Source organism: Hippocampus guttulatus, chromosome 20 (genome assembly GCF_054856545.1).
Source record: "Hippocampus guttulatus isolate MCC_2025c chromosome 20, RoL_Hgut_1.0, whole genome shotgun sequence".
Lineage (NCBI taxonomy): Eukaryota > Metazoa > Chordata > Actinopteri > Syngnathiformes > Syngnathidae > Hippocampus > Hippocampus guttulatus.
Window position 1 is genome coordinate 9161177 of NC_141280.1, and position 18267 is coordinate 9179443.

An 18267-nucleotide genomic window follows, 5' to 3' on the forward strand; every position below is an offset into this window, starting at 1 on the left:
GTCAACTCTGCGCTATTGTTGTTTGCATAAAATATCTTCTATTTATTGTAAGATTGTAATAAAACGGTTTCATCTTGAATCCAGTGTTCTTGCCGAAAAACAGCGTTGCAATGTTGTGTTTAATATAAAAAAAGACAAACAAGTATATACAGGGCGTTTTCATATATTGAACATTCGGTATGACAGTGTGACAAATGCGGAAATGCAACGATGAGGTGGTTTTTTTTTGTTTGTTTGTTTTCATTCCCCAGGGGTAAAAGGCGTTTTTAAACTCCCTGCTGAAGAATTCTCCTTTAAAAAAAATATCAAAGTCTCTTTTGAGTGCACAGAAAAATTACAAAAGCCAACAGTAGGAATAATTTCACAGATATTGTACAAATATCTACAATGTTATAAAACATTCGTTAGCCCGCGCTCGGAACAAAGCCGAAACGGGCAAAACACCTTTTTCTGAAATAAATAAATACATAGCAATTCTAAGAATCAACTTTTGGCACGAGGAGCCGGCGAACAACGTGGAGATGTTTCATTTGAGCGCACAAGTGTTTCCTTCCGTAAGATAAAACTGGAGGGTGATAAAAGGAAGATTCGAGGTGTCCTTTCGCGAGGGTTACTAGCGGTGTACATGTGTGCTCGTGTTAGTGCGTGCACCGGTCTGCGGAGATCGGCTGCTCACACCGCGTTGGTGTTGTTGGCCGAAAATACGTGCAGGTTACCGAGCTGACTCAGGCCGCTCTGGATGTGCGCCACGTGGATCTCGACGTTGTTCTGGAAGCAACTGCAAGCACAACAACACAGAACAAGCTTGGTAATGACAACGGACTGTCTGATTCACAGGGGTGAAGACATTTTCATTGAAGAGCAACTTCCCAAAGTTCCATAAATAACGCGCATTTGCCCTTAAGAGTCTCAATTAAAACATACCACTGTTTTGTTGGTTCCGCTATCGTGATGTCTTTTTTGGGGGAGGGGAGGGGAGGGGGTGATATATTTTGATATTTTAGACACGACCTGGTGGTCCAGTGGTTAGTGCGTCGACCTCACAGTGCAGAGGTGCAGGGTTCGATCCCGGCTCCGGCTTTCCTGTGTGGAGTTTGCATGTTTTTCCTGGGCCTGCGTGGGTTTTCTCCGGGTACTCCGGTTTCCTCCCACATTCCAAAAACATACACGGCAGGCTGATTGGACACTAAATTGTTCCTAGGTGTTGAGTTTGAGCGCGGATATTTGTTCATCTATGTGTGCCTTGCGATTGGCTGGCAACCAGTTCAGAGTGTCCCCCGCCTACCGCCCGAAGACAGCTGGGATAGGCCGCAGCATGCCTCGCGATCCTTGCGAGGATTAGGCGGATCAGAAAATGGATGGATGGAAAGATTTTCATATTTGGTCACTTTCCATGGGACTTGACAGGAATTCCAAAGATTTTACAAAATTGAAGGTTGCCTCTCTCCAATCGCTGCTATATTCATCAACCTTGCTGCACATCATTGGGGCGCATAAAGGGCGTTTTGGCGAGAATCTAAACTAGTGGTGCCCAAGTCCGGTCCTCAAGAGTCCTGATCCAGCTTGTTTTAGACGTCTCCTTCTTCCAACTAACACGCCTGCTTCAAATGATAAGCTCATCAACAAACTCTGAGAAGCGCAATAACGATCCTTTAAATCAGGCGTGTTGGAAGAGGGAGACATCTAAAACAGGCTGGATAGTAGCTCTCGAGAAGCGGACCTCCTGGTCTAAGCTACCTGAGGTTAGAGGGATCGATGGATGCTTTGATGTCGTTGAGGGACTCTGTGAGAGATTTGAACTCAAATGAATTCAGGTCTCCGCCGTCTGCCAGACACTGCAAAAACAACAACATTCACATTTACGATACTTGAAAACTAATTTTGCCTTGCAGCAAGTGGCCGCGAGTGTTTTCGGGAGACAGACGCCGACCTTGATCTGCAGCAGCAGAGCCGTTAGGCGCGAGACGAGGTGCGTGAGGCTGGCGTTGGTCACGCTCTGCTGGCCGTCCTTGGAGGAGTCGCTCAGGTGCACCATCTGCTGAGCCTCGTCCTCGCAGTGTCGTCGCAGGTCCGCCGGGTGGTCGGCGGGAAGCGCACCCTGGTCTGGAGAGAGCTGGATGCCACGTGAAGGTCAGACATAAAAGAACTGAAGGGTTTAGGTTGCCGAAATACACAGATGCATCTGCACTTGACTTATTGCGTGTCTTGAGTGCCAACCCAAGATGCGACAGGAAGCTAACGTGCGCATTCGAGCATCTCGGCTCTACAATTTACCTCGCAACAGAACTGCTGCACTTCGTGTAGGACTTTGTTGAGATCCTTGTTGAGCTGCTCCAGCTCGAGCACAGTGGACGCGTAGCGCTTCTGGAAGTCCAGGTCAATGGGCAAGGCGTATGATTTCTGAAACGCAGAAGTATCGACTCGCCTTTTCAAATCATGCGATGATGAAAACATTTTTTTTATGAAGGGCTGAGAGCGTTTGTACCATCTTCTCCGCTTCGGTGTTCATTTCTTTCAAGTGCTTGATGTGCTCTTTCTTGATCATCAGGATCTTGGACAACCTTGTCTGGTAACAGAGCGGGAAAATATGTTAGGCAATAAGAAAGCAGGAACAGGATGTCATTCGAAATCACGGTACATGTACGATGACAAATTTGGATGTATATACCGTATTTTTCGCACTAAAAGGCGCACTGGATTATGAGGCGCACCTTCAATGAATGGTCTCTTTTTTCTTATATTGGACGCACTGGATTATAAACCACAATCTACAATGCATCCACTAGATGTAGCTGCACTCCTTCCTTTCGATTCAAGAGGTGTTCACGACCGCCTCCGAAATACAGTACGTAAATTAATGATTACTTCAATGAAACTACGAAAATTAAAAATAATGCATCAAAACAGAAAATCAAGTGAGGAAATCACAAAATAAATTCTATAGCCCCCCATGGCATTTCCTTGAGCGCAGCTCCAACAGAACGATCAGATATTAGTTAAATGTTGGAGACTGGACTGTCTCAGATGTTTTTGTTATTTATTCCTTTGTTGTGTTTTCAAAAACGAGGAAATCACAAAATAAATTCTGTAGGGGGGGGGGCTATAGAATTTATTTTGTGATTTCCTCATTTGATTTTCTGTTTTGATGCATTATTTTTAATTTTCGTAGTTTCATTGAAGGAATCGTTAATCTACGTTTTTCGGAGGCAGTCATGAACGCCTCTCGAGTCCAATGGGAAAAGAGAAGGCACGGAGGCAGACAAAGACGTACCTGTATTTGTTGAGACTGTGAAAACCATGAATAAAGTGTGCATTTTTAAAAAACACCACCACCATAGCTCTCCTTTTTTCAGAGCTGCAACAAAAACGTATTTAATAAAGCAGCGACACAGTTCACTGAACCAACAGCAAGTTATAACATTGTAAGCGAGTCTCCACCAAGGAGCCATTTTGGGGTCGACATATTACCATAATGACCATACACAAGGCGCACCGGATTTTAAGGCGCGCGGTGAGCTTTTAAGAAAATGGAAGACTTTTTGGTGCGCTCTATAGTGCGGAAAATACGGTATATTAAATAAATATATTCAATGTCTGTGTGTGTTTTTATACACTAGTGAAAAATGTGTGTGTACCACTTGGACCAGGAACTTGACAGGAAACCCTCCGAGGGTGTCTCCATCTGCAGTGGGCAGACTGGTCCGCCATGGTGACTGGTTGATGAGTGGGTCATGGTGGTCCTGGGAGAGGGAGAAAATACTTTTTTTCCCCCGACGGACAGTTCAAATGATCATTTCATCACTACGATGTGTGGTAATACCATGAGGACGGGAGTGGTGGCGGACGGGTAGGGACCTCGAGGTGGAGTCATAAGGTTCTGCACGTAGCGCGTCGTCCGGTGCTTCTGGGCAAAGGCTGAAATGGGCATCGTCTCGTTGGGCTCGTTGCTCTGCGAGGCGGACCGTCAAACAAACAAACAAACAAAAACATTTAAGTGATGACGAGCTGCTTAAAAAGCGGTTGTTGTACCTAGCAGAGGGGCAGAGTTGGCGCGGGAACTGTCACAATGAACCAGCGTGACGTACCAGAACTTCATAGTCAGGCACGTTGTGTGTTCCTAGGCCATTGCGGTCAAAGGTGACGCGGTAAGTGGCCGCGCTGGTGTCCACTGCGTCGATCTGCCCCGTGAACAAGCCGTCGTGGAGGCCTCGCAGTCGAGCTATTGACACATTCGCCGGTTTTTGCAGAGGATAAAGAATATGTGTGAGTATGGGGGGCCTGCGGTGTAAATGAGACAGCATGTGCCGCTAAAAGGTTGCATTTTCAACCGCACCCAATCGGCAACTGTTTGTTACCAGTGACTTTGGTTCCAATGATGAGAGGAAGCGGAATTTCATCAGGAAGGTCTTTGCAGTTGGACACGTCCGATAGTTTTCTGTGCTGCAGTAAGCGCATCTTCTGTCTTTTCTGCCGCAGCGCCGTCCGCTCCTCGGCAAAGAACGCCGACGAGCACCTGGGCAAATAGTAGCAAACAATTCTTGGCTCCAAAAACAAGGTGGAAATTTGTTGCTAGATCAGAGGCTTAGAGGAGCCACAATGTCAGCGACGGGGTGGTGACTGATGTACCGTCTGGGTTTCCCCATCAGTCTCCGGATGGTCCCCCATTCCACTCGCGTCAACTTCCTGGTTTTTAAGGTGGGGAAAGACTCCTTCAGACACAGACAGAACTCATTGTCGCCCTCAAAAAGAGGCCTACAATGCAAATTTAGAAAGGGACAAAAAAAAAAAAAAAAACATTTCATACGACATCAGAAATACATTTTTCATTTGATTGCGAATTCGAATGAGAACAAAAATAACGGGATCATTTTTTTTGCAGGTTACTGATGAGTTTACCTGTCGATATTGGAATAGAACCATTCGTAGATGCACCACTTGTGAGCTTTGGGCAGCTTGAGGAGGTTTCTTAATCGCAATCCTATTCTCTGCGATGACTTCTTGTCAGGCGTCACCACACTGGAAAACTTCTGCAAAAAACAAAAAAGAAAGGCAATGGTTGACCATTACAGATGAGGTTTGTATGAACAATTGTAAGCATGGAGCATGTGTGGTGTTCTTATTCCAAACCTGTGGTGTGGTGCTGACCCTCTGGCTCCTTCGCGGTGATCTGGACGGGGGACGCTGCGGTGCATGATCATCCTCGTACCGACTCCTCTTGGAGCCCCGAGTGGGCTGTGAAGGCAAACGGGGAGGTTTACGGTGAAGTTTGTGGCATATTTTTGCGTCATATCTCTTATAATAGCAACCCAAATGTCTTGCCGTTTCCATGGTGAGGGTGGACTGGCGTCCCCTGGTGTTGTGAGCTCTTGGGAAGGCATTCTTTTCATTCAGAGTGTTGGACAAACTTCCTTCTGTGACGAGGACATTTGAGGAATGAGGAAGTCATTCAGAATTGATTAGCAGGGCTTTGCATGGTTCTTTTCAAGCAGGTCAAGAATAAAACTCTTAATTGGTCATTTCCAAAATGATTTGTTGCAGACAAGATCGAAATGAGTTAATTGATTGCTTCCACAAATAAACGTCTCACAATTCTGTGGTGGTGGCTCAACAATGGTTCACAATTATTTTAAATGGTTTTGCTGAAACTGAAAATCCGTAAATTGAAATAACTTGGCTCATCTTGATTGTGCAGCACACATTGTTGAGCATAGAGTAAAAATGAGACAATTTGAACATTTTTGGGGCAGCATGGCTCAGTGGTAGAGTGGTCGTTTCCCAACCCAAAGGTTGGTGGTTCGATCCCCTGCCATTGCAACCACATCAAAGTGTCCATGAGCAAAAATTCTGACCGCCCACTTGCTCCTGGTGCTGAGTCACCACTTGGTGAATGAAGTAACAGTGTGAAGCACCGAGGTAGAAAAGCACTATATCAGTGACAGCCCATTTAAAACAAAAAATATCTTTGATCTGTTTTTCAGAGCTATTGTTTGTTTTTTGAGTGGTTTAGTATTGCTGTTTAATAATATGTGCTTTCATCCAATTATGCAATTAATTGATAAGATAATCATTAAAATACACAATTATAAACATTTTATAGCTGGAGTTTGGGTCCAAGTTACTTTAATAGCCGAAAACTAATTAGCAAATTGACCGCTATTTTGACAATCGATTAATTATTTAGAGGGTGTTTAACTTAAATCTGTACCAAATCTTCAGAATGTTGGCCGGCCAACAGTAAATGTTCCAGCAGACTAATTACACGTTGATTTCATATTGTATCAATAAGATTGTAAACAGAAAATAACCCACATACCTTTTAGACTGACAAGTGCTTCTGCCGAGGAGCCTAACCAAGAAATGAGGAGAATTATACACACTGTACCTCTCGTGCATTTTGCAATGACACATACATATTATCTTCAAACATTACAATGCTTGCAAACACCTGCTCTTTAAACAGTCCGGCTGGGCTCGCCTCGAGCGAGGCCTACGCCGAGGATCGAGCTGTCAGACACGGGTAACGTTACGGCGACAGCTGGGTGGACAACCGAGACCTTCCTTCGGTGTGTGGACAGAATACGCCGATTCAAATTGCTGGCTGACACGTGAACGCCCGTAAAATTGATGTATCGAAAATAATGACACGGAGACGATAAAACATAAAACTTGATGCGAGCACGAGTAGCACAGCGAGCTCACCTTACTGAGTGTTTTGTTCCCACTCCCGGGAGGCTCCTTTTGTTATTAGCGGGTGCTAACTAGCGGCTAAGCTAACGTTATTTGTTTACTCGGTGCAAGTGCAGGAAACTTGACAAACTCCCCTGTTAGCCTTCGTTAGCGTCTCGTGCTAATCAGGGTTAGCCTGATCGACCCCTGGGTAAGAGACCGGTGATGTCTCGAACTTTGTAGGAAAGAATATTTTTTTTAAAAAGACTTGAAATTAAACAGAGGAGGCGGTCACCCTGGTGTGTTGTGGGGGGGTCGCAACGAAGCGAAAGTGGGTAGAAATGGACGTTGTTTTTACTCACTCTCGTCCAGCAGCTGGTCCATCTCCGCCATCTTGCATGAGCCGCGCCGCTTTTTCAAAGAGGTTGTCAAAATGCATTCTGGGTTGGGAGTCGGGACGCTGCCTCAAGCCGAGGCCCACTTCCCTACTTTTTTTTAAAGCTTTTGCTAGGGGCTATGTGTGGATAATTTGACTTAAAATCTTCAAATGGTATTATTTGTTTAGACTAGTAGTACATGAATGCTTTATTTAAAAAAAATGTAAAAAAAAATCGATTATAAAGGCACTGTAATGTGTAGTGCAGGATTGTTTTTTTTTTTTTTTTACATCCTCCAAAAAACGCTGATAATTCATATTTGGGGTCAATTGGGGATTTATCCGGAAAAAAACAGGAAAATTCCAAAATTACTGAAAAATAAACTATTGAAAATAAATAATTCTGCAAGTATGGGAGTCCAGGACCATGAGTGCCGAATTGCAAATATGCAGGGGTGGACTGTAGTTTTGAATTGTAATGTCACGATTCACCACTAAGTGGCATACATGGCTTAGTTGCACTTAAGCAGGGTCTTTTATACTGCCCTACACTACATGAGTAGGCCTAATAATATTTGCGGATTTGGAATGATATGGAGTACAAACATAGTACCTCACATATTTAAATTAGCATTTTTGTCTTACATCTGGTCAGGAAGTGTGTGGTCGTATGGAGCCAGCAACAAGTCACCCTGGTTAAGTGATTACCAACCTCTTTGACAAGAAAGATAATCATGATGATCCAATTACACTAAATTGAGTCCAAAAATGTTTTTTTGTAACACATCTTTGTTCCTCTATGCAAGCGACGTATACGACCAGACAGGAACAATTAAACACCTCCACTAGATGGCAGATGGAGGCACAATTAACCCGTTTATCCACCTATAGCTGCTCATACAACAAAATGTGTTCAACTAAATAGACCCACATACGCAGTGGCCCATGGGTCTGTCCTCCTTTGTGTTGATGATGTGACAGGTTTCGGGGGACATTATTGGCTCATTGCATTTTGCAGCCGCTTCATACCGTACTCTGTACTGCATTTACAATGCTCGCCAAAGCATTGAACCACTTCCTGAGGCAGTCACGCGGTCCAGCTGGCCAGCGAGGCACCACGCGTCATCATTTTCGCATTTTGCCCAAATGACGCGCGCCTCGACACGCGCTTCGTGGAAACGCCCCTCCCATTATTCGTCACAAGCCTCTGCACATTTTTGGCGCATCACTAGTTCAGAGCCAAAAAGGTGAGAATTGTGTCCATGTCCCAATATTTATGGACCTAACTGTCAATGACATATGGAACACAGGACATTGCTGTTTCGAAAGAGCCTTTTATTGTGTTTGTTTTGCTAGAGAAATGCATGAAGAGAGAAAAACAATCAAAAATATGCTAATATATACATGTCTAAGGGGGTTCCGTACAGTATTTTAAAATGAAACCAGGCCAGTAGATATCAGTCACAAATCCCACTAAAACCAGGGGAAGGGAACCGTTTGTCATTTCAATGTGGATTATTATATCTGATGACCATTTATGGGTACAGTGTTTTGAGGTTTGTTTGTTTTTTATAGGGTGATGTATTTGTTTTTCTCAATTGCGTGGTAGGCTATCTGATATGCTCTCACCTGTTTCCCACTCCTTCCTGAAACCTAGCATTCTAGTTGTCTTTTTGACAAGAATTAACACAAACAACCCACATTTAACTCGGCTTTCCACGTACTAACGGGAGACAAAGTGAGCTAGTAAACCTGCCGACGAAGTAGCATAAAGTGACAAAAGAATTTCGGAATCATAGCGAGGCCCCTGGACGAGATGGCGCTCCCGTTTGCGCCGCTCACCACAAGGACGTTTGGTAGTTGAACTTGATCTTCAGGAGATACTTGAGATTGATTTGGGCTACATCGTACACGATGTATCTGTGGCGACGGTTAAGGAAGACGGACGGGGTAATAATAATGATGAGACCAAAAGGCCAGCATGTGTTGCGTCGGCCGAAAGGATACTCGTTGTACAGGAGACTTGCGTCGTCAATGTTGGTGTTGGCTCCTTTTCCCAGAGGCACTTGGACGCCATCTAAAGTGGTGGTGGCGCTCGATTCCGGAGCGGTTCGGCCCAAACCTGCAAGCGAAGACGAAACAAGCAAGAAACAATTATTGTAAAATCCCAACCTTTTTGCTTATTATTCATAAAAAGGCAACTTTTTTTCTTGCGATTTACAAGAAAGTAAAATCGAAAAAAAAATCATTATTTTCATAAAAATTTAATTTCCAGATTTTTCCTCAAACGCATGTCTTAATATGAAAACACTGTCATAGAACTTTTTTCTTGTAATATTGCAACTACCCAAAATGTAAAAGTTGCATAATTAGGATTTAATCTTTGTAAAATTGCTTTCTCTCTCTCATTACTTTCAACTTTATTTTCAGGTAAAAAAAATTCTCATAATGTGTTACTAAAGATAACTTATATAATAATAATAAATATAATAATAACAAAATATAAAAATGAATATAAACATATAAATATGAAAATAACATTACATATTTAAAAATTATGATTATTAATAATAATAGTACATATAACAATATAAAAATATTTTTAAAATAATAATACTTTACAAAAAATAAATACATAAAAATATTTTAGCATTGCAAATAAACTATTTTGTGAGCACCGCACCTTTTACACTGTGTTTGCCCTTTGGCAGTTTTGTGATGTGGGAAGCCTTTTTCAGTTCATGCCTGGAATAAAGAAAAGAAAGATGAACTCAATATCATCCCTTTATTTTCATTTGTGGCAGAGGTCCAAGTAATCACTCACATATTGCCGAGGGCTACTTCTGCGAGCAGCAGAAGGCCAACGGGGTCCGACTGCGAGGTGTGACAGTAGTTGGCGCTCTTGGACACCATGTCGGCAAAGTACACGCCTTTGCCGAACATGTAACCAGTCTACAGACACAATAAAGCGCAACTTGATTTGAAACGATGCTTCTCACGAAGAAGATGTGGGCTGATTGATGACTGACTCACCACTGGGGCCTCCGGAGGGGCGATGCGAAGACCCTGAGAGAGGATGCCGGCGTAGTTGGTGGTCCGGGAGCCGTGCCACAGCAGCTGCCGATTGTGCAGCTCCTCAAAGGGTTGGAAGCGCTGGCGTTCTCCCTCACGGTTGATTTTGAAGATCTAAAATCACAGTCGTTTCACTCGGGTAAAATTCCAAGATTTGGTCTTATAAAATGAGGACATTTGCGATTTCTGGAGAAAACTTGATTTCTGGGTAAATGGAAATGGCATGTTGAATGTCATTCCTGAGGTGAATTGAATGAACTGAATATTCAGAGATTGGTACGGGAAGAATGTGAAGCTGTTTTGTTCCATGTGTCATTTAGGAATGAATTAGGATTATTTTTTTTTTTGTGGGGACTTTATTTGGGAAATTGTTGAATTTTTTTGTCTTCAAAGTTTTTGAAATTGAATGAGCTGAATATTTATTGCTGTACACCATGACATTTTAGTGGGAATTTCTCCATTGTGAGGCTATTAAAGGTTTTCTTATCTTATTTATTCGTGTCATTTGGTGACTTTTTCTTGTAAAATTATGACATTTTGCTTTTTAATATGTATCTATTATGACATTATTCAACATTAATTGACTTTTTCCCCCAGTAAAATTACAGCTTAGTCTTGCAATAGTACAACTTGATGTGTGTAAAATTGTGATGTCACAACTTTTTTTCCTCTCAGAATTTTCCAATACTGTGTCATGTTACATAATTGGCATTTCCGCGTGAGGGCGACTTACCTCTTGTACTTCCAGTGTATACGTGTTGTGCGTGGCGGCGTGCGTGTTCTTCACATATTCCAGAATGACGTCAGCCTCCTGCGTGGCCTTGTCCACAACCTGAGAAACATAAACCACCCCAAAAATAAATAAACATGTTGAAGTATAACATTCTAATTAAAGGGAAAAAAAGGGGGGGGGGAATCAAGTGGGTGAAGCATCCCGACCTCAATCTTGGTCTTAAGTTTCTCATAGTTGATATCGATGGGGTCCCTCTCGTTGTCCTGCGCTCCTCCTCTCAGCAGACTGTAAGCCACTTCAATGTCCAACAGGTTGTCCAGCATCTGAACTTTAGCCTGGCAGGTGGACATCGATGAACATTTTGATTCCTGTGTCAGCGCAGATCTTGGGGGGTGCCACACGCGCATACCTGAATGTAGTCCAGGTTTCTGAGCAGCGGAGGTTTCTTCATGCCGAAGTCGTGTGGTATCAGCGTGTAGAAGCGATTCGACAGATCCAAAATGTGCGAATCGGGCACACAGTCGGACACCGCCTAAATCAAGGAAGCACGTAGCAATTTTTGCAATGTGTTTTCTTCATTAGGAAAACAGCATTCTATATTGTGTGTCACCTTTTTTTTAATATAAAATACTGAATCTCCTATTTTTTTTTTTGGCCTTGTAATATGTACAACATTCTGCCACTTGTAGTAATTCTGCGGGAACAAAAATCTGGATTTTTTTTTCCTCAACTGACCTGCTGCACTTCCGTGAGAAGAGCATAAGCGCTCTGAATTTGCCTCTTGCTCAGCTTTCCCAGCGGCATCTTCTGGAGGTCAATCTGAAAACAGGGATGGAAAAACAGTGCCTTGGAGATGTGCCTCTACCCGAGCATCACTCTGAGCATACCTCAAAGTTCAAAGTGCAAAGGCTACCTCAAACTCCACCATGGCCTTCTTCATGCTCTCCACATCAAAGATCTGTTTGATCAGATCCTGGACAGGTTTGGCCAGCTTGGACTTGGTCCCCGCGGTGGCCGTCAGCCTCTTTACGGCTTCTTCGTCCTGCAATTCGATAGACTGCAAACTCCAACAGGGAAATGCACGAGTGAGGCTCTGTGTGTCTGTGTTGGTGCCAACCTGTCCATAGTCGATCTCCAGCGGGTAGAATTTGTTGGGGTACTTGGTGAAGTTGGAGGCGGCCCATTCGTTTCCGGTCTTTTCCTTGTACACCGACAGGAAGTTGTTGAGCGCCGAGTGCTTGTCGCCGATTTTGTCCAGCTTGTTGCCCCCGATGGTGGTGCCCACTCGACCCCACGAACGGAACACCCAGTACCTGCGCAGAAGGCAAATCAGCATGGGAAAGACGCATTCATCATGAAATGAACTAAAATGTCAAGCATGACACAGTTGGTGCGTCATGATTCAATCATTGTGGCGCTTTCTGTTGTGCGCAATTTGTCCACTGGGCGGCACTATAACACAAACGAAGCATTTCAATTAGGTACTGTAGGTGACTCAATAATGTGCAGAAATCTTAGCGGTTTTCAAAGATAAATGCATATTGTTATATTGGCCTGTCTATGTGTTGATGTACCCTTTCAAAATTCCTCTGAGCAACGCCGGCTCGTATTCGCATGACAGTGAACGCGCGTTCGGTAACCTTTTCTGTACGTCGTCCTCCAGCAGCTGCAGTTTGTAGTAGGAGTTGGTTCCCCGCATGATATCCACCAAGCCCAGTGTGGCGCTGTACATTTTACCGTTTTGCTCCAAAACGTGAGCGCTATTCTCCAGACCTGAATCAATTCATAAATATTCATCAATTCCAAGAAGAGGAAGAAGGAAAACAATGGCGGTGATGTGGTCTTTTCAGGCTACCTGAGTCTGGATCGACAGCAGCGCCTCCTTTGACCGTCAGCTTCATCTTCTTGGCTTTGCTCTTACCTGGAATAGAGACCATGTTTAAATGACGTGTTAGGTAGGTTATGATGTAATCAGCGTTGGTCATTCTGTGTCCAAACCGATGATGATAAAGTGTGAAAATGGCCTTCAAGTGTCACAGCAGAGTCGATATGATTACAACATTGCACAGACCTAACCACATTGTCGTCGTGCTCTTGGGAAGAATCTTCCAGTTGAGAAAGAAAAACATTGAAAATGTACTAAACTGTGGCCCCCCCAAACGGCGATGCCACGTCTCTAATGAGCGTTTTACCTTCTTCCTCCTTCACTCTACCGGTGCTCTTGGAAGCAGCCATCGCGCCCGACTTGGAGGGCGCCGGGGCGGGCGCCGGCGGAGGGGCCTCCACTTTGACCTCAGCCCCCCACGGGGAGATGGCGTGCAGGGAGACGAGCTCCTGGAGCGCTTTGCCCGACGACTTGATGTCGGTGAGGAAGTCCTCGGAGACCACGCGCACGCCCGCCTCCTTGGCCTCCTCCATTTTCTTGCCCAGCTTCTCCACCTCCTCTGCGAAGTGTTACATCACTCATTCGTTCAACAAAATGGCGTTGCTGCGAGTGTGTCGCGCGGGTTTCTCACTCTTGGTGCTGATGCAGAGCGAGGCCTTGTTGGCCGCGGTGCAGATCTTTCCCCCCAGCTCCTCCACGGCTGCCTTGATGTCGTCTTTATTCTTGGCCAGTTTGCCAACAGTCAACATCTTCATGCCAGTGAGAGGTTTGTCTGTAGCACAACCATTACAAACACGAACTGTTAAGACCACTAAAGTTCCTGAACTGGACGTTTGGACTCGCCACTCACCAGGGGGTCCGCCCTCTGGTAGCGGCTTTGCGGGGGCGCCGGAGGCGCTGGCCAAAGGCTCAGCTTTGACGGCGAGCTGGCTTGGAGCGGGCGCCTCCTTCGGGTAAATTCTATCCTGACGCTTAAACTTGAACTTCTTCAGGAAGGGAACCTCATGAAATTCCTAAAACCGGGAGATGACATGGTCATGTGGTTGCTACGTATGAGGAGAAGGCATTCCCATTCGCACAATAGCATCGGAAGCTCACACGAAAGCCACCGTTCTTTTCTCCTAAGACTTTGCTGGTGACAAATAAGAATACAATTTTTATTGCCATGCTTGACTTGGGAAAAAAATTGACTGGTAGTTTATGACATTTTCTCCCCCCTCTCCACTTGTGAAATTAATTGGTTCTGGAGGAAATTTCTTAACTAGAACATTTTGTAAGTCGAGACATGTTTTCCATGTAAATGCCCTAATCCGTTCCAAGCGCCCCACAAATTAGTATGAAGACACGTTCGTAAGTAGAGGTACCACTGTACTTGTACTGTTTCAACTTTATGCTCATCAGATTTGCAACGCTAATCATGTAAAATAAAATAAAGTGGAATGAATTTAGCATTTGGCGACAAACAAAAAAACTTGACGGCCGATTCGATTTTCACCTTTTTTGTGCTTGTAAGACTACAACTTCATTTTTGTGAAATTTACACTCAAAAATATATTGAGGAAAAAAAAAAAAAAATATATATATATATATATATATTTTTTTTTTTTTTTTGTGTGCGTCCTTCAAAGAAAAAAGGAGATACATTGGTTTATTGGACAGATCAAATATGGATTTTAGTTGATCTATAAATCAGAGTGATCCGGACAATCGTTGCAGCCTTACTTGCTTGCAGTAAAGTTGTCAACTCGCCCCAGTAGCCATACCTTGGGGGTGACCCAGTCTCTCCGTGCGGGTTTCGTGGTTTTGAACACACACTTTGTCCAGGCTGAGATGTTCCCGGTGCAGTAATAAGCGTCGCCCTTAAACACCAACTGCCCAAAGCATTCCTTGCATGGTTCCAGCGCGCCGAAAGCCATTCCATCGCCCAAGTAGTCCACCACCTGTCAATTACAGTCAGGGTTCGACCAAAAAATTCACTAAACATCCCTCCCCCCAATTAGATTTGTTAAAATGCGCTCACGTTGGACTCCCCGGATGGAACCTCCTGGTCGTTCGCAATGAGCAGCTCCTTCATGTCGTTGACGGAACAATGCTTCCTCAGCTTGTCTTTAATGCCCCATATGATCTGGCTTTGGTCCTGACAGGGGACACGAACATACTCAGATGGGGGTGGGAGGGGAAATACGATGGCCGTCATGCACATCAAAAGGAAGTCAGTGTTACCTTCAACTGCGCTTCCAATTTTTTCCTCTCCGCTTCGTCCTCCTTCTTCTGTTTCTTGGAAACTCCGTCCACCTCTTCGTTTTTGCGCTTTCTGAAAGGGAAGGGAGCTTCAGCCCGATAATTTGGATTCAAATTTTAAATTTATTCTGATTCCAAAGGCAACACTAATCAAATAAAAATGTCATTAAAAACAGTGTTCTGCTCACATTTGACCAAAGTCTACAAATAGTGAAATTGGTGGCCGATTACTTAATATTAAATTTGTATTTGTGAATATGAATCATAACATTTATTATTGCAAATACTGCAAGTGGTTCTAGTTGTACTTTTGCCTAATATAAAAAAAACAAGGTTGATAAAAATAACATTATAATTATTCAATATTTTCCAATTTTATGTTGACTATTTTTTTTATGATATATTTGATATATTTTAAAATGAACATCGATCGTAAATCTTACTGATATTACATAATTTTTGCATGTATTTGTAAAAAAAAAAACTAGTCAATTTAAGAGCTTATTTAAAAGTCTTTGTCAATTTTGAACATTCAAGAGTTTTTTTCCTTCATACTTTGTGTATTTTCACATCTTAAAACAATTTCTGGATTGAATGTCCATATTACAAATGTTTTTTATGTTTTATTATGATTTTTTAAAATGTTTTTTTAATTATTATTTATGCCCCACTTTCTCATCTTTTTGCCAAAATCATCATTTGTAGAATGCTGCAGTTGTTGTAAACACTCAGGGAACCAAAAAGATATTTTAGTCCATTTTTTTTTAATTAATTGGCCACCTAATCGATAATCTGGATTTTGTACCAGAATCAGTATCAACCTCCCAAAAATCCCTATCAGTCGGGCCCTACACTGTAATAATGCACGTGTCGCTGGTCTCACCCTTCCGCTTTGACTGGCGGGAGCCTCTTCTTGAGCTCCTCCTTGTCTTCGGCCCTCAGCGCGTTGAAACCTTTCAGCTGGGCGCCGCTGTACTCTGGCTTGAAATCCAGCTCCTCCCTGCAGCCCACGAAGCAGGCCGTGTGGTACCAGCGGTCGATCAGGCCCAGCTGAGGCTTCTCCGGGTCCACTGTCTTCTTCGACACGCGGATCTGATCCTGCGGGTTCGGCCAGAAAATTGAATGCGCCGCTACTGGGGGGAGGTCATCGGAGTTATGATGCACCACTTTGTCAGCAATCTTACAAAATGGACAGTGGCGCTCACTGTCCATTTTGACTCAGAAGGATTGACTCAGCCTTGATTTGCTATGTTAATGTACGGGGTTGTGGTGCACTCGGGAGTTTTTACCACCTAAAAGTTGATTACTAAAAAAATGGAATAAAGTGGAAACAAACTGCAAGAGTCAAAAGTGGGCGAAATACATGACAAAACGCACGACAACAACCTTTTCTATTTTCATCTCGCAGCCTTTGCAAGTGCTGCGGTTGGATTTGGCATATTCCACCGCAAAGCCGCTGAGCGTTTTCTCCCCTTGCGCGCCGCCGCCTTTCTTTCCGCCTTTTCCTACAAGGAAAAAACACAGATGAATGAGCGACCGCTTGATCGAGTGCGGAATTTCTGTGGCCAAGGAATAGGGACGGGCCTCCTCCAGTAGCTCCGCCGCTTTCGATGGCCTTCTTGACTTTGTCCTGGTCTTCCCAGCGAAGGGCGGAGAAGCCATCGATGTCAGAGGGGGACTGGACTGCCGCTCGTTGCCAGAAGCAGGAGAAGTGATGCCAGTGTGGGACCTTCCCGTCGAACATTGGTGACTGACACATGAAAAAGAAGCAAAGAATATCATCAGGAATCACACTTTGCATTGGACAATATCACGATTTATTCTGTGATCGCAGATACATTACAAAATCAACAGTGTGTCATTTTAAAAAAGCATCATGGGCCGTGACAAATGTTCATTTTAGTAATATTCAGGGTTCTAAATTTCTTTTTTTGAACACGAGCCAGTGTGGTTGGTGACTCTTTACTAGCTAATCAGAATTTCCATCAGCCAATTTAATTGTTGTTTTTTTCCCTCACAACTTTAGTTCTGCTCTTTTTAATCTACATCACTCACACTCTGTTTGTTGTTGGTGTGAAATACAGGCATTCACGTGACCAAGGCTCATCATTATGGAGCATTACAACATAGTATTTATTGTAAATATAGGAGTCACCGCCAGAGGTACAAATGAGACAGAAAAAAACATAGCGTAGAGGAGGCAGGGTTTTTCCTGCATTCAAATTTGCCTGCTGCCACCAACCAGACCAATTGATATCGCTCAACACAGCGAAAAGCGCCATCTCTGCTGATTGAGCGATTCATGAGATGTATTTTAACTGTAGTTGCAGCGTTGCGCCATGATGGTAACATGAACATGCTAACAGTATCACTCTTATTTATTACAAATGAAGATTTTATGTTTTAGTATAGACTTTAGCAAGCACCATGAAAGTTGTCATCTTTGATTTGCTTTTGCGGATCACATAAAATGATGTGGCGGGCCAGATCTGGCCCCCGAGCCTTGAGTTTTACACCAGTGCAAATCGACATGATTCACGATATATGACGCAGTATCGATACTGTGAATCCGCAAATGAATTCGAATGACTTACTCAATTATTTTGGTACAGAATTGCACTGGATCGTCTTAATATATGTTTGCTTTTAAAAACGTGCACATGAGCCAACATGAAGCATCAATCATAGCAAACGATGCCAGCCTTGAAAAGCTAACAACGGCTTTCGCTTACCGTACATCATGCCGCAGTTATACATTTAAACTCTTTTAACGGGACGTAAGGTGAGAAAATGCTAGCTTTATTCAAGTATAACGCCTCGCGTTGTTGTCTATTTATTTACAAATATTGTTTACTTGACGTTAGCCACCTAGCTCGAGTATCTTTCATCAAAGAAAACCGCAGAGGACGCAGCTAACCTGCACCATGATGGCCATTCGGAGCGAGTCTTTAGCGATGTTTTCCTTGCACCCCTTACACGATGCACGGCCGCTCTTGGCGTACTCGGCCTTATAGAGCTTGTCTTCTTGAGAGTCAGCCATTTTCGCTTTGTGTTGTTTGGGAAAAGGGGGCAAAAAAGACAAAAAAAAAGTTTATTCTCCGACAGACAACAATCACAATCAGAGCGGCAAAGCCCGCGTGGTGGCCTGCTCAGAGAGGGTATGGCGAAAACAGGAGGGCTCATACGCGCTCGCTTTCCTAACACCCAGACGAAACGCCAACGTGCTGTTCTGTATTTGCACTGAGAAACGGAACATTTTGTCAAGTATTTTCTCGAATTTGTAGCTAGTGTCAT

General features: G+C 43.7%; 2 protein-coding genes across 5 annotated transcripts; both read right to left on the reverse strand.

The window, feature by feature from the left end:
• Positions 1 to 15: 15 nt before the first annotated feature.
• On the reverse strand, positions 16 to 7080 carry LOC147187934 (protein lin-9 homolog). 3 transcript variants are annotated; one of them, XM_086099908.1, is made up of 15 exons: positions 7029 to 7080; positions 6314 to 6346; positions 5320 to 5411; positions 5128 to 5232; positions 4897 to 5027; positions 4627 to 4752; positions 4356 to 4513; positions 4086 to 4219; positions 3821 to 3949; positions 3636 to 3740; positions 2486 to 2566; positions 2275 to 2400; positions 1931 to 2113; positions 1738 to 1835; positions 16 to 778 (listed from the first exon to the last, which is right to left on the reverse strand). In XM_086099908.1, exons 1-15 carry the CDS (start codon positions 7057 to 7059, stop codon positions 673 to 675), a joined length of 1638 nt encoding a protein of 545 aa, XP_085956034.1. In that variant the 5' UTR covers positions 7060 to 7080; the 3' UTR covers positions 16 to 672. The 3 variants fall into 3 exon arrangements, with proteins under 3 accessions (XP_085956034.1, XP_085956032.1, XP_085956033.1); XM_086099906.1 differs by having other exon boundaries at positions 5320 to 5408; positions 7029 to 7064; XM_086099907.1 differs by lacking the exon at positions 7029 to 7080 and adding an exon at positions 6700 to 6893.
• Positions 7081 to 8356: 1276 nt separating this feature from the next.
• On the reverse strand, positions 8357 to 18110 carry LOC147187935 (poly [ADP-ribose] polymerase 1-like). 2 transcript variants are annotated; one of them, XM_086101036.1, is made up of 23 exons: positions 17891 to 18110; positions 16558 to 16723; positions 16360 to 16478; positions 15857 to 16071; positions 14956 to 15046; positions 14753 to 14869; positions 14496 to 14672; positions 13583 to 13745; positions 13364 to 13504; positions 13040 to 13291; positions 12703 to 12768; positions 12488 to 12620; positions 11965 to 12160; positions 11761 to 11889; positions 11583 to 11666; positions 11257 to 11379; positions 11054 to 11182; positions 10848 to 10946; positions 10076 to 10228; positions 9867 to 9994; positions 9726 to 9787; positions 9050 to 9164; positions 8357 to 8962 (listed from the first exon to the last, which is right to left on the reverse strand). In XM_086101036.1, the coding sequence occupies exons 1-23, from the start codon at positions 18011 to 18013 to the stop codon at positions 8881 to 8883; spliced, it is 3063 nt and encodes a 1020-aa protein (XP_085957162.1). In that variant the 5' UTR covers positions 18014 to 18110; the 3' UTR covers positions 8357 to 8880. The 2 variants fall into 2 exon arrangements, with proteins under 2 accessions (XP_085957162.1, XP_085957161.1); XM_086101035.1 differs by having other exon boundaries at positions 13364 to 13745.
• Between the last annotated feature and the right edge of the window lie 157 nt (positions 18111 to 18267).